General features: G+C 47.2%; 1 protein-coding gene across 2 annotated transcripts in view; it reads right to left on the bottom strand.

Moving 5' to 3' along the window:
- CRMP1 (collapsin response mediator protein 1) overlaps positions 1-13,442 on the bottom strand; it is a 68,982-nt gene that overhangs the window by 21,165 nt on the left and 34,375 nt on the right. For both annotated transcript variants that reach the window (XM_078068364.1, XM_078068365.1), the window contains exon 5: positions 1,700-1,761. In XM_078068364.1, coding sequence (XP_077924490.1) covers positions 1,700-1,761 — 62 coding nt within the window. The remainder of the gene's footprint in view (positions 1-1,699; positions 1,762-13,442) is intronic.

Raw genomic sequence — 13,442 nt, 5'->3', positions numbered from 1 at the left:
TGAACTTGTGTAACTAGGCGTGCTCAGCCTGTGCTGTGGGCCGAGTTCTCTAATAACTCTAACCCTCAGGTAATACACACCCCGCCAGGCATCCGCTTACTTAGCCGGTGCAGGCCCTGCCCACTGCCCATGCCCTGCTCCCACCTGCAGAGGATCTGCACTCAGACACGTGCCCGCGATGAGGACCAGAGCTGCCACGTTCCCTCTCCAGGGCCTCTCGAATTTTAGCTTTGTTCTGCATGCATGCAAGACAGCACCCCACCCCAGGACGTGTGCTTTTAGATGCAACAGCAGGGGGCGGGCGGGGTGGGGGGCACTTGGGGGCAGGAAGCACCTTCCAGGACCCCCATGGCTCAACTCCACCTGTCCCTGGGGCTCTGGTGGTTAGAATGAAACAGGCGAAAATCTCGGTTATGCTAGACAGACACATGCTACTTTGTCATGAAACTGAACCAATTTTAGCCTTTCCGTGACAATCAAAGGCCTGTAGGGCACCTTGGGGTAAGTTATTCTCTGTAACTCCAAGCGTTTATTTTGTTTTTGTTTTGTTTTTTTAATTATGTTATGTTAATCACCTCCAAGCGTTTATTTTGAAAGGTGAGACCTGGACACGTCTCTCGTTGCACATCGAACTGCATGGTCATAAGGAATAACAGCTTCTCAGCGCCTATATGTGTGCCAGGCACTGTCCTAGAGTCATGTATTATGAATTCATTCAATCCCCTGACAACCTCTAGGAGGCAGGTGCTCTCATGAGTCTAAAGCACAGAGAGGTTGGGAAAGCTTCCTCAGGCCGCACAGCAAGGCCAGGGTTGCAGCCAAGCAGTCTGGCTACGGCATCCATGCCCTCTGCTGCCACAATGCCCCACAGTTTTAACCAGCAGAGGGCAGGACAATGATAATAAAACCCAGAGTCCCAGTGGTGTAAGAAGGCCCGGTGTCCGGCAGACAATAACCCCAACACCCCGCACCACTTAGAGCATCACTTTCTCGAGCTCCTCTCACCCACACGACAACTGTTGGAAACCGGCAGGGCCAGAGATGGCCACGCTGCAGGGGTGAGAAAACTAAGGGAGGGAGACCTCAGTCACTCGACTGGCCAGAGAGAGAGCCAGGGCTCCCCTCTGGGTCAGAGCTAATGACGTGGTGCCCAAACTTGCTAGATCTCCAGAATGAACTGCCGAGCTTTCGGAAAAGTACACTTTCCCGAGCCCTGCCCTGAACATCCGTGGTGGGATCTAAGATCTGTCCTTTTTTTAAGATTTTATTTATTTATTTGAGAGACAGAGTGAGTGAGAGGGGAAGGGAGAGAGAATCTCAAGCAGACTCTGCACTGAGCACAAAGCTCGACGTGGGGGCTCGATCCCACAACCGTGAGATCATGACCTGAGCTGAAACCAAGAGTCGGACGCTTAACCGACTGCACCACCCAGGAGCCCCTAAGAGTCTGTCTTTTTTAAATGAGCTTTTTAAATGATGCTAAGGATGAGGTGGATTTGGGAACCACCAGGCAAAGGGATCCCGCACTCGACCCCACTCTAGTAGCCAGACAGGAATGCAGGCAGGGATGGGGACCGACACGGGTCACATAGTAATGCAGTATCAGAACCAGAACTTGAACTCAGAGCTCTCCCCTGCCCGTTCGGAAAGCTCCCTTGCTGCCTGCCCAGGAGAGGGGGTGTGCGGGAGGAGGACCTACCTGGCTATCAGACATTTGGTAGAGATCCTTATATGCCATGTAGACTTGGAAGGAATTGACACCTGTTTCAAGATAAAAAAGGAAACAGAAAAATGCATTTAAGAAAAAAGCGTTCCTTTTCAGTAAATCAAGGATCACAGTACAGAGTAGTAACTGCTAGGACAGAAGGCTGCCCCTGGGCCTCACAGTGGGGGCACTGAACCCAGCCTGGGTGTGTGTGTGGGGCGGGGGGGATCAAAGGAGGCTTCCTGGGAAGCCACACAGCTGTATATGAAGGAGAAGAAGGGGAGGAGGAGGAGGAGGAGGGGGAGGGGGACTATTTGGACTGAGAGGCGGGTGTGCATGTATGGACGGTAAGGTGGATGAAAAGACATAGAATGTGAAGGTACTAGAAGTGTCCTATGGCTCGATCCAAGGGAACATGTGCTTTTTTTTTTTAATCCCCTACTTTATTTATTATGGTAAAATACATATAACAAAATTCACCATCACGGCCATTTTCAAGTGCACAATTCAGTGGCATTTAGTGCATTCAAAATGTTGTGCAACCATCACCACGATCTACCAGAGCATGTGTTTTTTAAAGCAAGGTGTGACATGCTCAGACTTTTTTGACTCAGAAAGACTATTCTGGAAGTAGTGGGGAGGATGGGTCCGCAGAGCGGCAGAGGGAAATGGCAGGTGGGAAGAGGATGCTGAAGGTCAACGGGACAGGTGTGCCGAGGCTCTGAGCCAGGGCGGGAGCTGCAGGGGTGGGGGATTCAAGAAGGCTGAAATGACGGGACTTCATGTGCTGTGTGGACAGGCCACCAGGGAGCAGGGGACGTAGGAGACTCTTCCCTAACACGCCTTCCATGTGCATGAGGACAGGGACCATGTCTTCTATACTATTTCAATTTGCACACCTGTAATATGTGCTGTGCAATGAGTGTTTGTTCACGGAATCCAGAAATGTCTGGGTAAGAATATGCATTTAGGGCAAAAGTATTAAATGGGATTGAGAATTCCTTTATACTAAAATAATGGCAAAGACAAACCAAAAATCTTTTCTTATGCAGAGAGCCAAGGCAACAAAAATTCCCTGTCCACATTATCAGAAAAAAATTTAAAGAATAAAATAAGATACCGAAATTAACATTAACAGTATCAGTTTCTAATTAATCAGGTAGACTTAAATAAAAATAATAGGCAATTCATTGATATTGTATTCCTTATAATCTTTTTTAAATCTAAAAACAAAAACTCAGTATATACAGAGACACAGATTACCAGTGAGTAAAAAGATAAAACTATAAGGAGAGGCTTAAAAAATGCTTCATTATTTATTTAAGGTGGGGGGAAATGAATATTAACCTATTAAGCTTCCATGATAAGGATTTTTTTCATGATAAGAAATTTAAAAAAAAGAAAATGAAAATTCACCAGAAATTAGAAGTAAATGACACAAACAAAAGCAGAAATAATGAATTAGCAAACGTGGTAAATTTAATAAATACATCCTAAAACTGCATCTTGGGGTGAGTGAACAGGGTCAAGTCATCTCACATTGAAAGCTATCTCAAAAAATCATGACAGATTTGAATTGTTATTAATAGAAACCTTCTGTAAGTTAATTCTTAAAACCTCAAAACAAAAAGCAAATAACCAACACGGTAAATATATCTGCAACAAATTTAACAGGGGTTTTTAAAAAGACCCTCTTATTTAGAAAACACCAGTGGCTACTTTTGGGAGGAGGAGGATGTCATGACTGCAATGGGGCCCATGGATAGTCCATTGGGGGGCATCCGGCAAAGTCTTACTTCTTGCCCAAGTGGGCTAGCCTCATAATAACTCATAAAGCCACATTTTTTATCTGTGTGGTTTTTCTGTTTCTGCTTTATGTTAAAAATATTAAAAGCGAAGAAGCCTAAAACCCCAAGGGTAAACAGTACTTTCAGACAAGGAAAAAAAAAAAAGTGGCTAGCTAATAAAGATAAAGAGATTTGGTCTTATTTGTAATCAAAGTAATTTGAAATAAAACCTCAGTATTGTACCACAGTTGAAAATATGTTGCCCAGTGCTAGTGAATGTGCGTCAAAATGAGTCCCTCCTACATACCAATTTGCATCTGCTTAAAAAACCAATTAAGCAATGCGTATCAAGAGTAGTAAATGTTCCCGTATATTTAGCCTGATAACTCCTAGCAATAGAGCCTCGGAAACACGGTGAGTCCTGGAATTCCCCAAACCTCCCAAATTCACATATACCATCATCCTAGCTTTCCTCCAAGGAGGTGGCACAGGATACCAATTCTCAAAGATTGTGCTGAGCACCTACCAGAAGTCAACCCTTTCATGATACCCTCCAGTTCTCAGAAACCCCTCTCACTCGATCCACCCCATAACCTTGGAAGCAGCCATGTCCATACCATGTGACCCCAGACCACAGATGTTAGTGCAGGGCTGGGCATCCGGCAGATGCTGAGCTGAGCCGGGAGGAGGGACAGAGCCCACTTAACACCCCAAAACACCTGGCTGATGTCTTAAACAGAGATGTACAACCCAGACAGAGGGCGGGCTGCTGCCTTCCAGCATGGTGGCTACAGGAGTAGAGAATGCAGGTCAAGGGTGAGGGGAGAACAGAGCTGGCTCAAAGGGAAAAGCACAGATGAGCACGGGGCAAGACTCCCTGGTGTGGGATCCTTGGATACACATCATTATCACCAAGGCCAATCTGCTTCATTAAACTTAAGCCAAGCTCTGGGGGGATTCTGTTGTTTGCAGTCAAACCCGGGGATGCTGATATCTAGATTGGTGAAGAAAAACGGATTCCTCCACAGTAAACAGGTTTCTTTACTGCATGGCTTCTCACAGATTTTAACATGATCATGTGTGTTAAGAATATTCAAGAACAGAATAAACAGCATTTCCCAAACTTATTGGACCCCAGAAGTCCTTTTTCATGGAATATTTATTTTCTCACTCATCAAATATTTACTGAGAGCTTCCTATGCGTGAGCACCATTCTAGAAGTTGGAGATACAGCTGTGAACAAGGAAGGAAGGATGCTTGTCTACATTCTACTGGGAATAAGCCATAAGTGAGTAAGTAAGTAAGGTAATTTCATGCAGAGATGAGAGCTAGGAAGAAATTAAACAGGCGGGTAAATTTTTTTAAAGTTTCACAAAAGTTTTGCAGTGACTCTGTCTCTCCCAAGAGGCAGAGTCTATGTCCCCACTCCTTGAACTCGGGCTCGTCTGGAGACTTGCACTGACCCAGGGCATGAGGCGGAAATGCCGCCATACTGGCCCCAAGCCACGCCTCGGGGCTTCACGCTCACCTTGGAGCCCCGCGTGAAGAGGCTCGGGAGACCCTCTGGAGGACAGGACATGGAGATGTACGTTTGGTTTATCCATTCACCCATCAAGGGACAATGGAGTTGCTTCCAGCTTTGGCCTGTTGTGCCTAAGGCTGCTACGAACATGGGTGTACAAATATCTCCAAATCCTTGCCTTCAAGTCTTCTGGATAAATACCCAGAAGTAGAGTTGCTGGATCATAGGGTCCTTCTATTTTGAATTTTTTAAGGACCCTCCAGTGTGCATTCCTACCAATGGTGCCCCAGGGCTCCCATCCCCCGACATGCTTATCAACACTCGGTATTTTCAGTTTTTTTGGTAACAGCCCTTCTAATGGGTGTGAGGTGGTATCTCATTGTGGTTTTAACAGTGGCTGTTTTCAGCCACTGGGTTTTGGAGTGGTTTGTTATAAAACAAAGGCTAATGGATACAGAAATCTTTGCCTAGAGGTCAGGCGTCGCAGTGGCCAAAATCTAACACGTGTCACTGGCCTTGGGACTGGGTAGTGGGTGGACGTCAGAACAGTCCTGAGGAAACTGGAGGCCAAAGGCTGGAAAAAACAGCCAACACACTGTTAGTGGAGGGTGGGAAAGGGGCCACTCTTATAGGCAGCAGCAACACAAGAGGAAAAAATTGCCACTTGTGATAATGTACTCAGAGAATTTGCAAATCTGCCTAAAGTGACTTCCATGAAGAACGTAATTAAGTGCCTAAGCTGAGTATGATGAAGCACCAGAAGACAGACATCAAATAGGACCGGAGAGACAAGGATCGGTTCAGTTTGCAAGCGGAATTGAGTAGACACGCAGGACTGCTTCTCATCTCTACTCTTGCCAACCCACAAACAGTTCTCAAAGGAAAAAATGACCTCAGGGTAAAAATTAAATCAAGGGTGTGCCCAGAACTCTTTGTTAAGACCTCCTAAAAACCCAAGGTGGTGCCCAGTAAACTTCCTTGGCCAGACAAAAGGGCTTCCAAGAATCTTAAAGGGGTCACCACAGGGCACACACCAACAGTCACCTAAAGAAGCTTGTCTCAAAAAAACTGTTGTTTGGTGGAGTGAACTATAATGTGATCCACTGGAAACCCACAATGTTTTTAAGAAAACTGTACCCTCTTTGACTAAGAGAGACTGAACCTATTCAAAATGAAAGGGGGCCTCTGGCCACCAACTTTCTATGGGTAAGAAAAAGGCTGAGACAGGTGCTTTGCTGCAAACATGGGCCATCTTCATGGGAAGTGAACTCTATTTTCAATGGTCAAGCCAAGAGTCCCCAGGGTAGAGCCGGAGCTATGCAAGCACTAGTTCAGCACAGGGGACAGGAAGCTTTTCTGTAAAGGGCCAGAGAGTAAATCTTTTAGACTTTGTGGGCCACATGTAGTTTCTGTCACATATTCTTTGTTTTCTGGTCATTGTTGTTGTTTTTGTTTGGTTTGTTTTGTTTTGAAAAACCCTTAAGAATGTAAAAACATTCTTGGTTGATGAGCTGCACAGAAACAGGCCACGGGCCATATTTGGCCCACAGATTGGTGTTTGCCAAGCCCTGAACTTGGGCACTACTCCCAAGGAGAAAGATTGGCCCTGACAAAGGAATATTCTCTACCCCCAGAGGTCTGCCCGGCAATATGTGTCCAGCTGGATTCCAGAATTTCTAGGGGGTTATGACCATGTGTCACTTGCTTTCTCTCTTTTCAAATGGGAGTGTTTGTTGTGCTTAACCTGTCCATGCCCCACAAATCGTATGTGGGGTGCATGGGGTGGGGAGGCACATGACTTATCTCTTAAGTTCACAAGTCTTTGGATCAAGAGAAGCCACACCAAGGAACCTCATTCACATCCTACGGAAATGTTCAACATGAGATCCTAGACTCTGAACCTGATGGCATAACCGAATGGAAATTTTGGAGCAGCTGGGTGGAGGTGAGAGTATTTTGAATGAAAGAGGACTATAGTAATTGTGGCCAGATGAGACACTATTGAGATTAAAATAGCCACAAATTCTTCCAGGTTCCTCCCATCAGAGGTGGAGTCTTTTCCCCCATCCCTTGAATCTGGGATACTCTTGTGACTTGACTTGACCAACAAGACGCAATTGAAATGAAGATGTGCGAGTTCTAAGTTAATCCTCAAGAGCCCTTTCTGCTTCCATGTTCACCTGCTGGAGCACTACCACCAAGTAAAGAGGTCCCAGAGGGCCCGTTAGAGGATGAACGATCATGTGTGGAGCATCTCCCCAGCCATTCCAGCTGAGGCCCAAATGTCTGAGTGAGCCCAGGGGAGGTCAGGAGAGAAACTGCCCAACTGAGCCCAGCTGCAGTTGTCCACCTACAGAGTCATAAGATAATTGTTTATCCTTTTAAGTCCTGGGTTTGGAGTGGTTTATTACACGGCAAAAGCTACCTGATACACAGGACAATGTGATAAAGAGACAATAGAAGTTCCTGCAGAAAGGTCCAGAAGGTTCATAGCAATGGTGGAATGACACTATGATTCTTGCATTGCTGTTCTTAGAACATAACCAAGTGACACAGTCTAAACACTTGACCCAAGTGACACAGCCCAGCACTGAGCCAATATGAGTTCCTCTCCTCTTTACTGGGCTTGTTTTTTTTTTTCTCTCTTCTTTTCAACGATTTCTAAATTAAAATTTCTATTTGAGACTGAAATGCTGTTGGCATCCAACAAAACCAATTAGTACTATTAATAGTGGCTGGGGTCTGTGGCTCAGAAAACACAGGGAGGACTCCCCTGTCGGGGTTTATAAAAAATCCCATCCCACAGCCATTCTCCCCTGCCAAGTCCACACAGCATGCTGGCACCACTGTTTTCTAGAATAACTTCCTCTTGTATTTTGAGATTTCTAAAATAAGCCATAAATGGCTTGATCTAAAGATGGATTCGAGCATTGAGCAATGGCTTTCATGTCCCATAGCCTGAGCTTGTCCCTGGGAGAGGCACTGCAGACCTGTGCTTTTGGCAGCCTGCATGCAGCATAAAGAGCACCTGGCAAGGAGGTCAGGGGCTGGGCAGCAGCTTTGAGGAGTTGCAACCTGTGCCCCGGATAAGGGCTCCCAGAAAAGAGAGCATCCAAGGGGGCTAAATCCAGCCTGAGCCCCAGCTGCCAAGCCTGTGCCCTAGGAGAAGGGCACGTTCTTCCCATGGATCACCCCAAGAGGGTGCCTTTTTGCAATTCTCACAAAGACACCAGACATGCTTGCAGCAGCCCTGTGACAGAAAGCCGAGTCCAAGAGCTAGCTGCTGTGTGACACTGGGGAAGGGACTGCACCTCTCTGAGCTTCGTCTCCATTTCTGAAACAGGCAGACTGAACTCTACAAGCTCTACATTGATTTCCGTCTGGAAAAATGTCCTGCCCTTGATTGTACAGTCCGATGATGATGACCGTCAAGTTTCCTGGGCAAGCCCTCTGACTCAGAGGTGGGGGTGCTAAAAATGCTTTAGGAAAGGAGAGCAGGCATGTCCCTCCCTCCTTCTCTCCCTCCCCGCTCTCTTCCTTCCCTAACTTAGTCATTCATGCATTAAGTATTTACTGAGAATTTACTCTATGCCAGACGTGTGCTAAACACTTAGGGTACAGAAGACAGTAAGAGCATCTTCTAGGAACTCAGCCCCCTCCCCAATATTTGCTGTACCTCTCCTATATGCAAGCATCTGGGGAAATGCCCTTGAAAGCCACATGAGCAAGTTGGCACCCTGCCTGGAGACAATGTGGAGTCACTCCAGGTGTTCATGCTAATTGCTTCTTTAAATCCCACATCTACGGCTGGAGCAAGAATGCTCTGGTGGGGTAAGACTGGGGGCAGAGACCAGTGATGAGGCCGAGCAGGAATCTGGACAAGACACAGAGGGCCCTACATCAGGGAAGGGACTTGGGTGGAGACCCAGAGTCAGAGCTGAGCTACTGCAGATGCAAAGCCATGGATCCAGTGATGGATGGGGGCGGGAGAGAGAGGGAATGGCTGGACAGGGATGCCCCGCACGGAGATGGGGACCCAGAGTGACAGATAGCAGAGTTCACAGGAAAAGGTAATGGGCTTGGGAGAACCTGGTAAGTCTGAGCCCCCTGGGGGCATCCTGGGAGCCATATCCTACATGAGTTGGGGCCAGGGTCACAGGCAGATGGATGGTGAGGACACTACGGAAGCTGAAGGGCCTCTCAGGAAGGTGAGCCTAGACTGGAGCCCCGAGGTCACCACCATTCATGGAGCACCTTGGGAAGGAGAAAGACCAGGTGGGGGGCTGGGTGGGGCTTGTAAATGATCCCACCTGTGTTTTGATGGGGCTACGGGTGCACAGAGGGGAAGGGGCTTCAGCCAAGGCTCATGACAGTGCTGTTTGCCTTGGGGATAAGAAAGAATCCAGGCACTTAGGAGCCCTGATAACAATATCCTTTATAACCCATCCACCCAACCTCAGACATGGGACTGGCCAACAGGAAGGAAAAGGCAAGAACAACTGTTCTGGGACAGGGGCCAGCCTCTACTGAGGATCCTTGAATTTCTTATTTTGCTTCCCCTCCAGACCCTTTGGTCCTAGCGACCCCTAGAGCTTGTCGGCTCTAACCCTCTGGGCCCCAGAGGAGGGCACTCTGCTGGCCCACCCATCCTAGAGCAGAGGGTTCAGGTCCTGGGGTCTCCTTCAGGGGATGTGAGATGGAGCCTGTGACCCAACCTCGGGCCTGGGAGTCACAGGAGGTTGATGTTCCTTTGGGTCTTTCCTAAAGCCCTGACACAGGGGTGCACACGGGGCAGGCCCTGAGCCTGTGATCCCGACCCTGCTTTGCATCAGAACACCTGAGCTTTGCAAACACATCTGTCTGCAAATTGGGGTTCAGCTCTGGCAGCGTACTAAGAGCTCCTTGGCCCAGGAGGAGAACCCGCGATCTACTCCGAGTGCCTCCTGCTCCCAAAGGGACAACTGTGGGGCAGGCCACTGTGTGCCAGGAACAGAGGAGAAAACCCCACCTCTTCCTGAGCAGTCTCAGTCCAGAGGGCAGATGAGGGCAGGAGAGCCCCGAGGCCCACAGCCCTGCTGGAGAAGCCCCCTCTGGGGCCGTGGGAGCTCCGAGGGGACACCAGCCTGGAGGGCGGAGCAAGCAGGGAAGGCTTCTAGGAGGTGTGGTTGCTTGAGCCCACCCACGAAGATGAACCTCCACCGTCAGACACTGGTTTAGGACCTCCCTGCATGTCTCAGGTGCACCACGCTGTCAGCCCTGTGTGAATCACCCTCCGTGCACAGAGCAGCCTAGCTCAAGGTCATGCCCCATCCCAGAGGGGCCGCACCCAATGCCTGCCTGGCGGGGAGCTATGAAGTCCCCACCCCCTTGGGTTCCCCGGGATCCAAAGGCAAGGTGTCCAGGTCTCAGAGCTCCCTGCGGCCAATCTTGTTCCCTGGCTTTGCTCACAGGGGTAGATACTGTGATCAAGCTGTGGGAGGGCAAAATAACGACCCCCCCCAAACATGTCCTCGCCCTAATCCTCAGAACCTATGCATACGTTCCCCCCCCAACAACAAAGGGAATCTGCAGATAGGATTAAATTAAGGAGCCTGATGGGGCGCCTGGGTGGCTCAGTCGGTTAAGCGTCTGCCTTCGGCTCAGGTCATGGTCCCAGGGTCCTGGGATCAAGCCCTGCATCGGGCTCCCTGCTCCGCGGGAAGCCTGCTTCTCCCTCTCCCACTCCCCCTGCTTGTGTTCCCTCTCTCGCTGTCTCTCTTTCTGTCAAATAAATAAATAAAATCTTAAAAAAAAATTAAAAAAAATAAAATAAGGAGTCTGAGATAAAAGATCATCCTGTATTACCGGAGAGGGCCTAGTGTGATCACCAGGGTCCTTTTTAAGGAAAGAAGCAGGGGAGAAGTCAGAGTCAATGTGGGGGGCGGCGGTGGCTGGAAGGATCAGGGCCACAGGCCAAGGCACATGGGCAGCCTGTTGGGGCCGGAAAAGGCAAGGAAGGGCTCTCCCCGGGGACCCCAGCACCTTGACCTCAGCCCTAAGGCCCACTTCAGACTTCCCATCTCCAGAACTGCCATTGGGATTGTTTTCAACCACAAGTTGGGGCGGTTGGGGCGGCTTGTTATAGGAGCAATAGCAAACTAATCCACACTCATTTCCTGCACACCGGTCTCTACCTCAGAGTTTGCTCCCTGTGAGCCCTGACAACACAATTTTTAAAAATTTTCCAACAGGAAGGAGATCAACCCAGTACCTCCATAAAACTGAACACTCTGGAGGTCTTATGAGAAATGACAGAATGAGGATAAAAGTAATAACTAAAAATACAGAATCCTTACCAGGGGCCAGTGGTGTTCTAAGCACTTTATATATACCTTCTCATTTGATCTTCAAAACAACCTTTTTGTGACCTCTATTTTCCAGATGGGGAAACTGAGGCATAGAGAGGTTGATGGATTGGCGCAGGGTCACACAGTTGCTAAGTGGAGGGGCCTGGTGGTCCATGACATTTTATTGAGTGAAAAAAAGCATGGTGCAAGATGATGCACATTACAGTTCTGCTCATGTAAGAATTATGTGTGTGTGAGTGTGGACACACTTACACAGATAGGAAAGACGCCTGGAAAGACAAACACCCAATTATCACTTTTTACTTCAGACACTTCCATATTGTTTCTCAATAAACACGCACTAATTCTGAAACTTAAATCAATAAAAAACCTTATATAATACTAGCCAGACACTTAAAACCATGAATGCACCTAAAAACTTCCCCAAGTCATTTCCTTGCAAGTGTCTGGTCAAGGGAAGAGAATTCTCTGTCCTCTTCTAAGACAATGCAACAAATATGACCCCACAAAGTGCCCCTCCCCGACAGAGCTGTTGCACTCTCTTGTGACAGTTTTGTGATCCTGGTGTTCTACCTGACCCTTCTCCACATCCCCATACACAGGCTGCTAAAGATGACATGATGAAGCCCATGGGGTAAGTGGGAAATTGCTCAGGATTTAACATTAGGTGAGAAAAGCGAGATACATAATTGTAAATTACAGATTATGATTGGATTGTGACTGGATTATGATTCTGTACAAAACAGGAGTGTGATTCACAGCAACTACAATGGAGGGACAGTGCCTTCTTCATATGGAGAACTCAGGCATACAAACTCATGAGTGGGCAAAAAATATAACCGGACATTCACATAAAGGTAAGCAAAATGTTTACCATAATTAAAGATAAAAGAACTGCAGTGGATAGTGGTAGACTGAATTTGACTCATCAGATTTGCAAGGATTTTGTAGAAGAAATACCACCCAATGGCGCAAGCATGCAAGGAGCCAGAGACATGGGGATCGTGGGCATGCAAGTATGTGCATCTTTCAGGAAAGCAATTTGGCTGTAAGTGTCATGAGCTTGAAAAATGTTAAAACTTGACCTTGTAATTCCATCTCTGGAAATCTAAGGGGACAATTAGAAATGCAAACAAATGTTTATATACGAAGATGTTCACCATAACACTACTTACAGTAGAGCAAACAGAAAACCTAAGTGCCCAATAAAAAGAAAATAAGCAAGTTAACCATTACATTGTACATTACAAGCCATGAAAAAGTTATTAATGAAAAGTAATGATTACTCATAAAACGTTAAGTGAAAATAGAAGAATTCCAAATAACTGCTATCATATAACTATATAAGGAGAAAATCATCTAAGCTGACAGAGAATGGAAAGCAATAATCCTTAACATTAATGTAAGTGGTGATTGGGGGTTTGCATTTGCTGTGAGCCCAGCTATGAGCTACACACTGCCGCATAAACAATGGAAAAACGAGATCCTCTTTGAGGAGTCCATCCTCTTCTCCTTCAAGCCCTTTTTCCTTCTCTTGATTTTCTGACTTTTTGGTAATGTGGCGAGTATACTTTTATAATGAGAAAACACAGCATACATATCTTAAAAATTGAAAACACCCTCGAGCTCTCTTTGAAGCATTTCCTTCATTTGAGGCTGCCTCTTCCGAGAGCATCCAGAACTGCCCCTCTCCAGACTGACCACTCCTGTCCTGGTTCATTGTGTTCTCTTGGTCTTTGCATCGTGTATCTTCAGTTCAATTCACTTCAACACAATGCACACTGTAGTGTCTACACTGTGCAGGGACACCTGATGTGAGTCCAAACAGAAGGGAGCTGGGATGGGATACAGAGATGGACAGACACAATCTCCCCCCACCCCACCATAGGGCTCAGGGTTTAACACAAGAGCCAGACAGAGAACCAGTATCCCATAATCCAAGAACAATGGAGAAGGTGCTCCCAGAGTAACCTGATATGGATATTCAAGGAATGAGCAATTCTGATTGGGGAAACTGGAGAAAGTGCGAGTTGAGTTTGGGTAGCCAAGTAGAAGAAAGGGCATTCCTAGCAGGGGGTAGA

This window comes from Halichoerus grypus, chromosome 3, assembly GCF_964656455.1.
Source record: "Halichoerus grypus chromosome 3, mHalGry1.hap1.1, whole genome shotgun sequence".
NCBI lineage: Eukaryota > Metazoa > Chordata > Mammalia > Carnivora > Phocidae > Halichoerus > Halichoerus grypus.
Note: the sequence above shows the minus strand (reverse complement) of the source record. Positions and strands in the feature narration are given on the sequence as shown.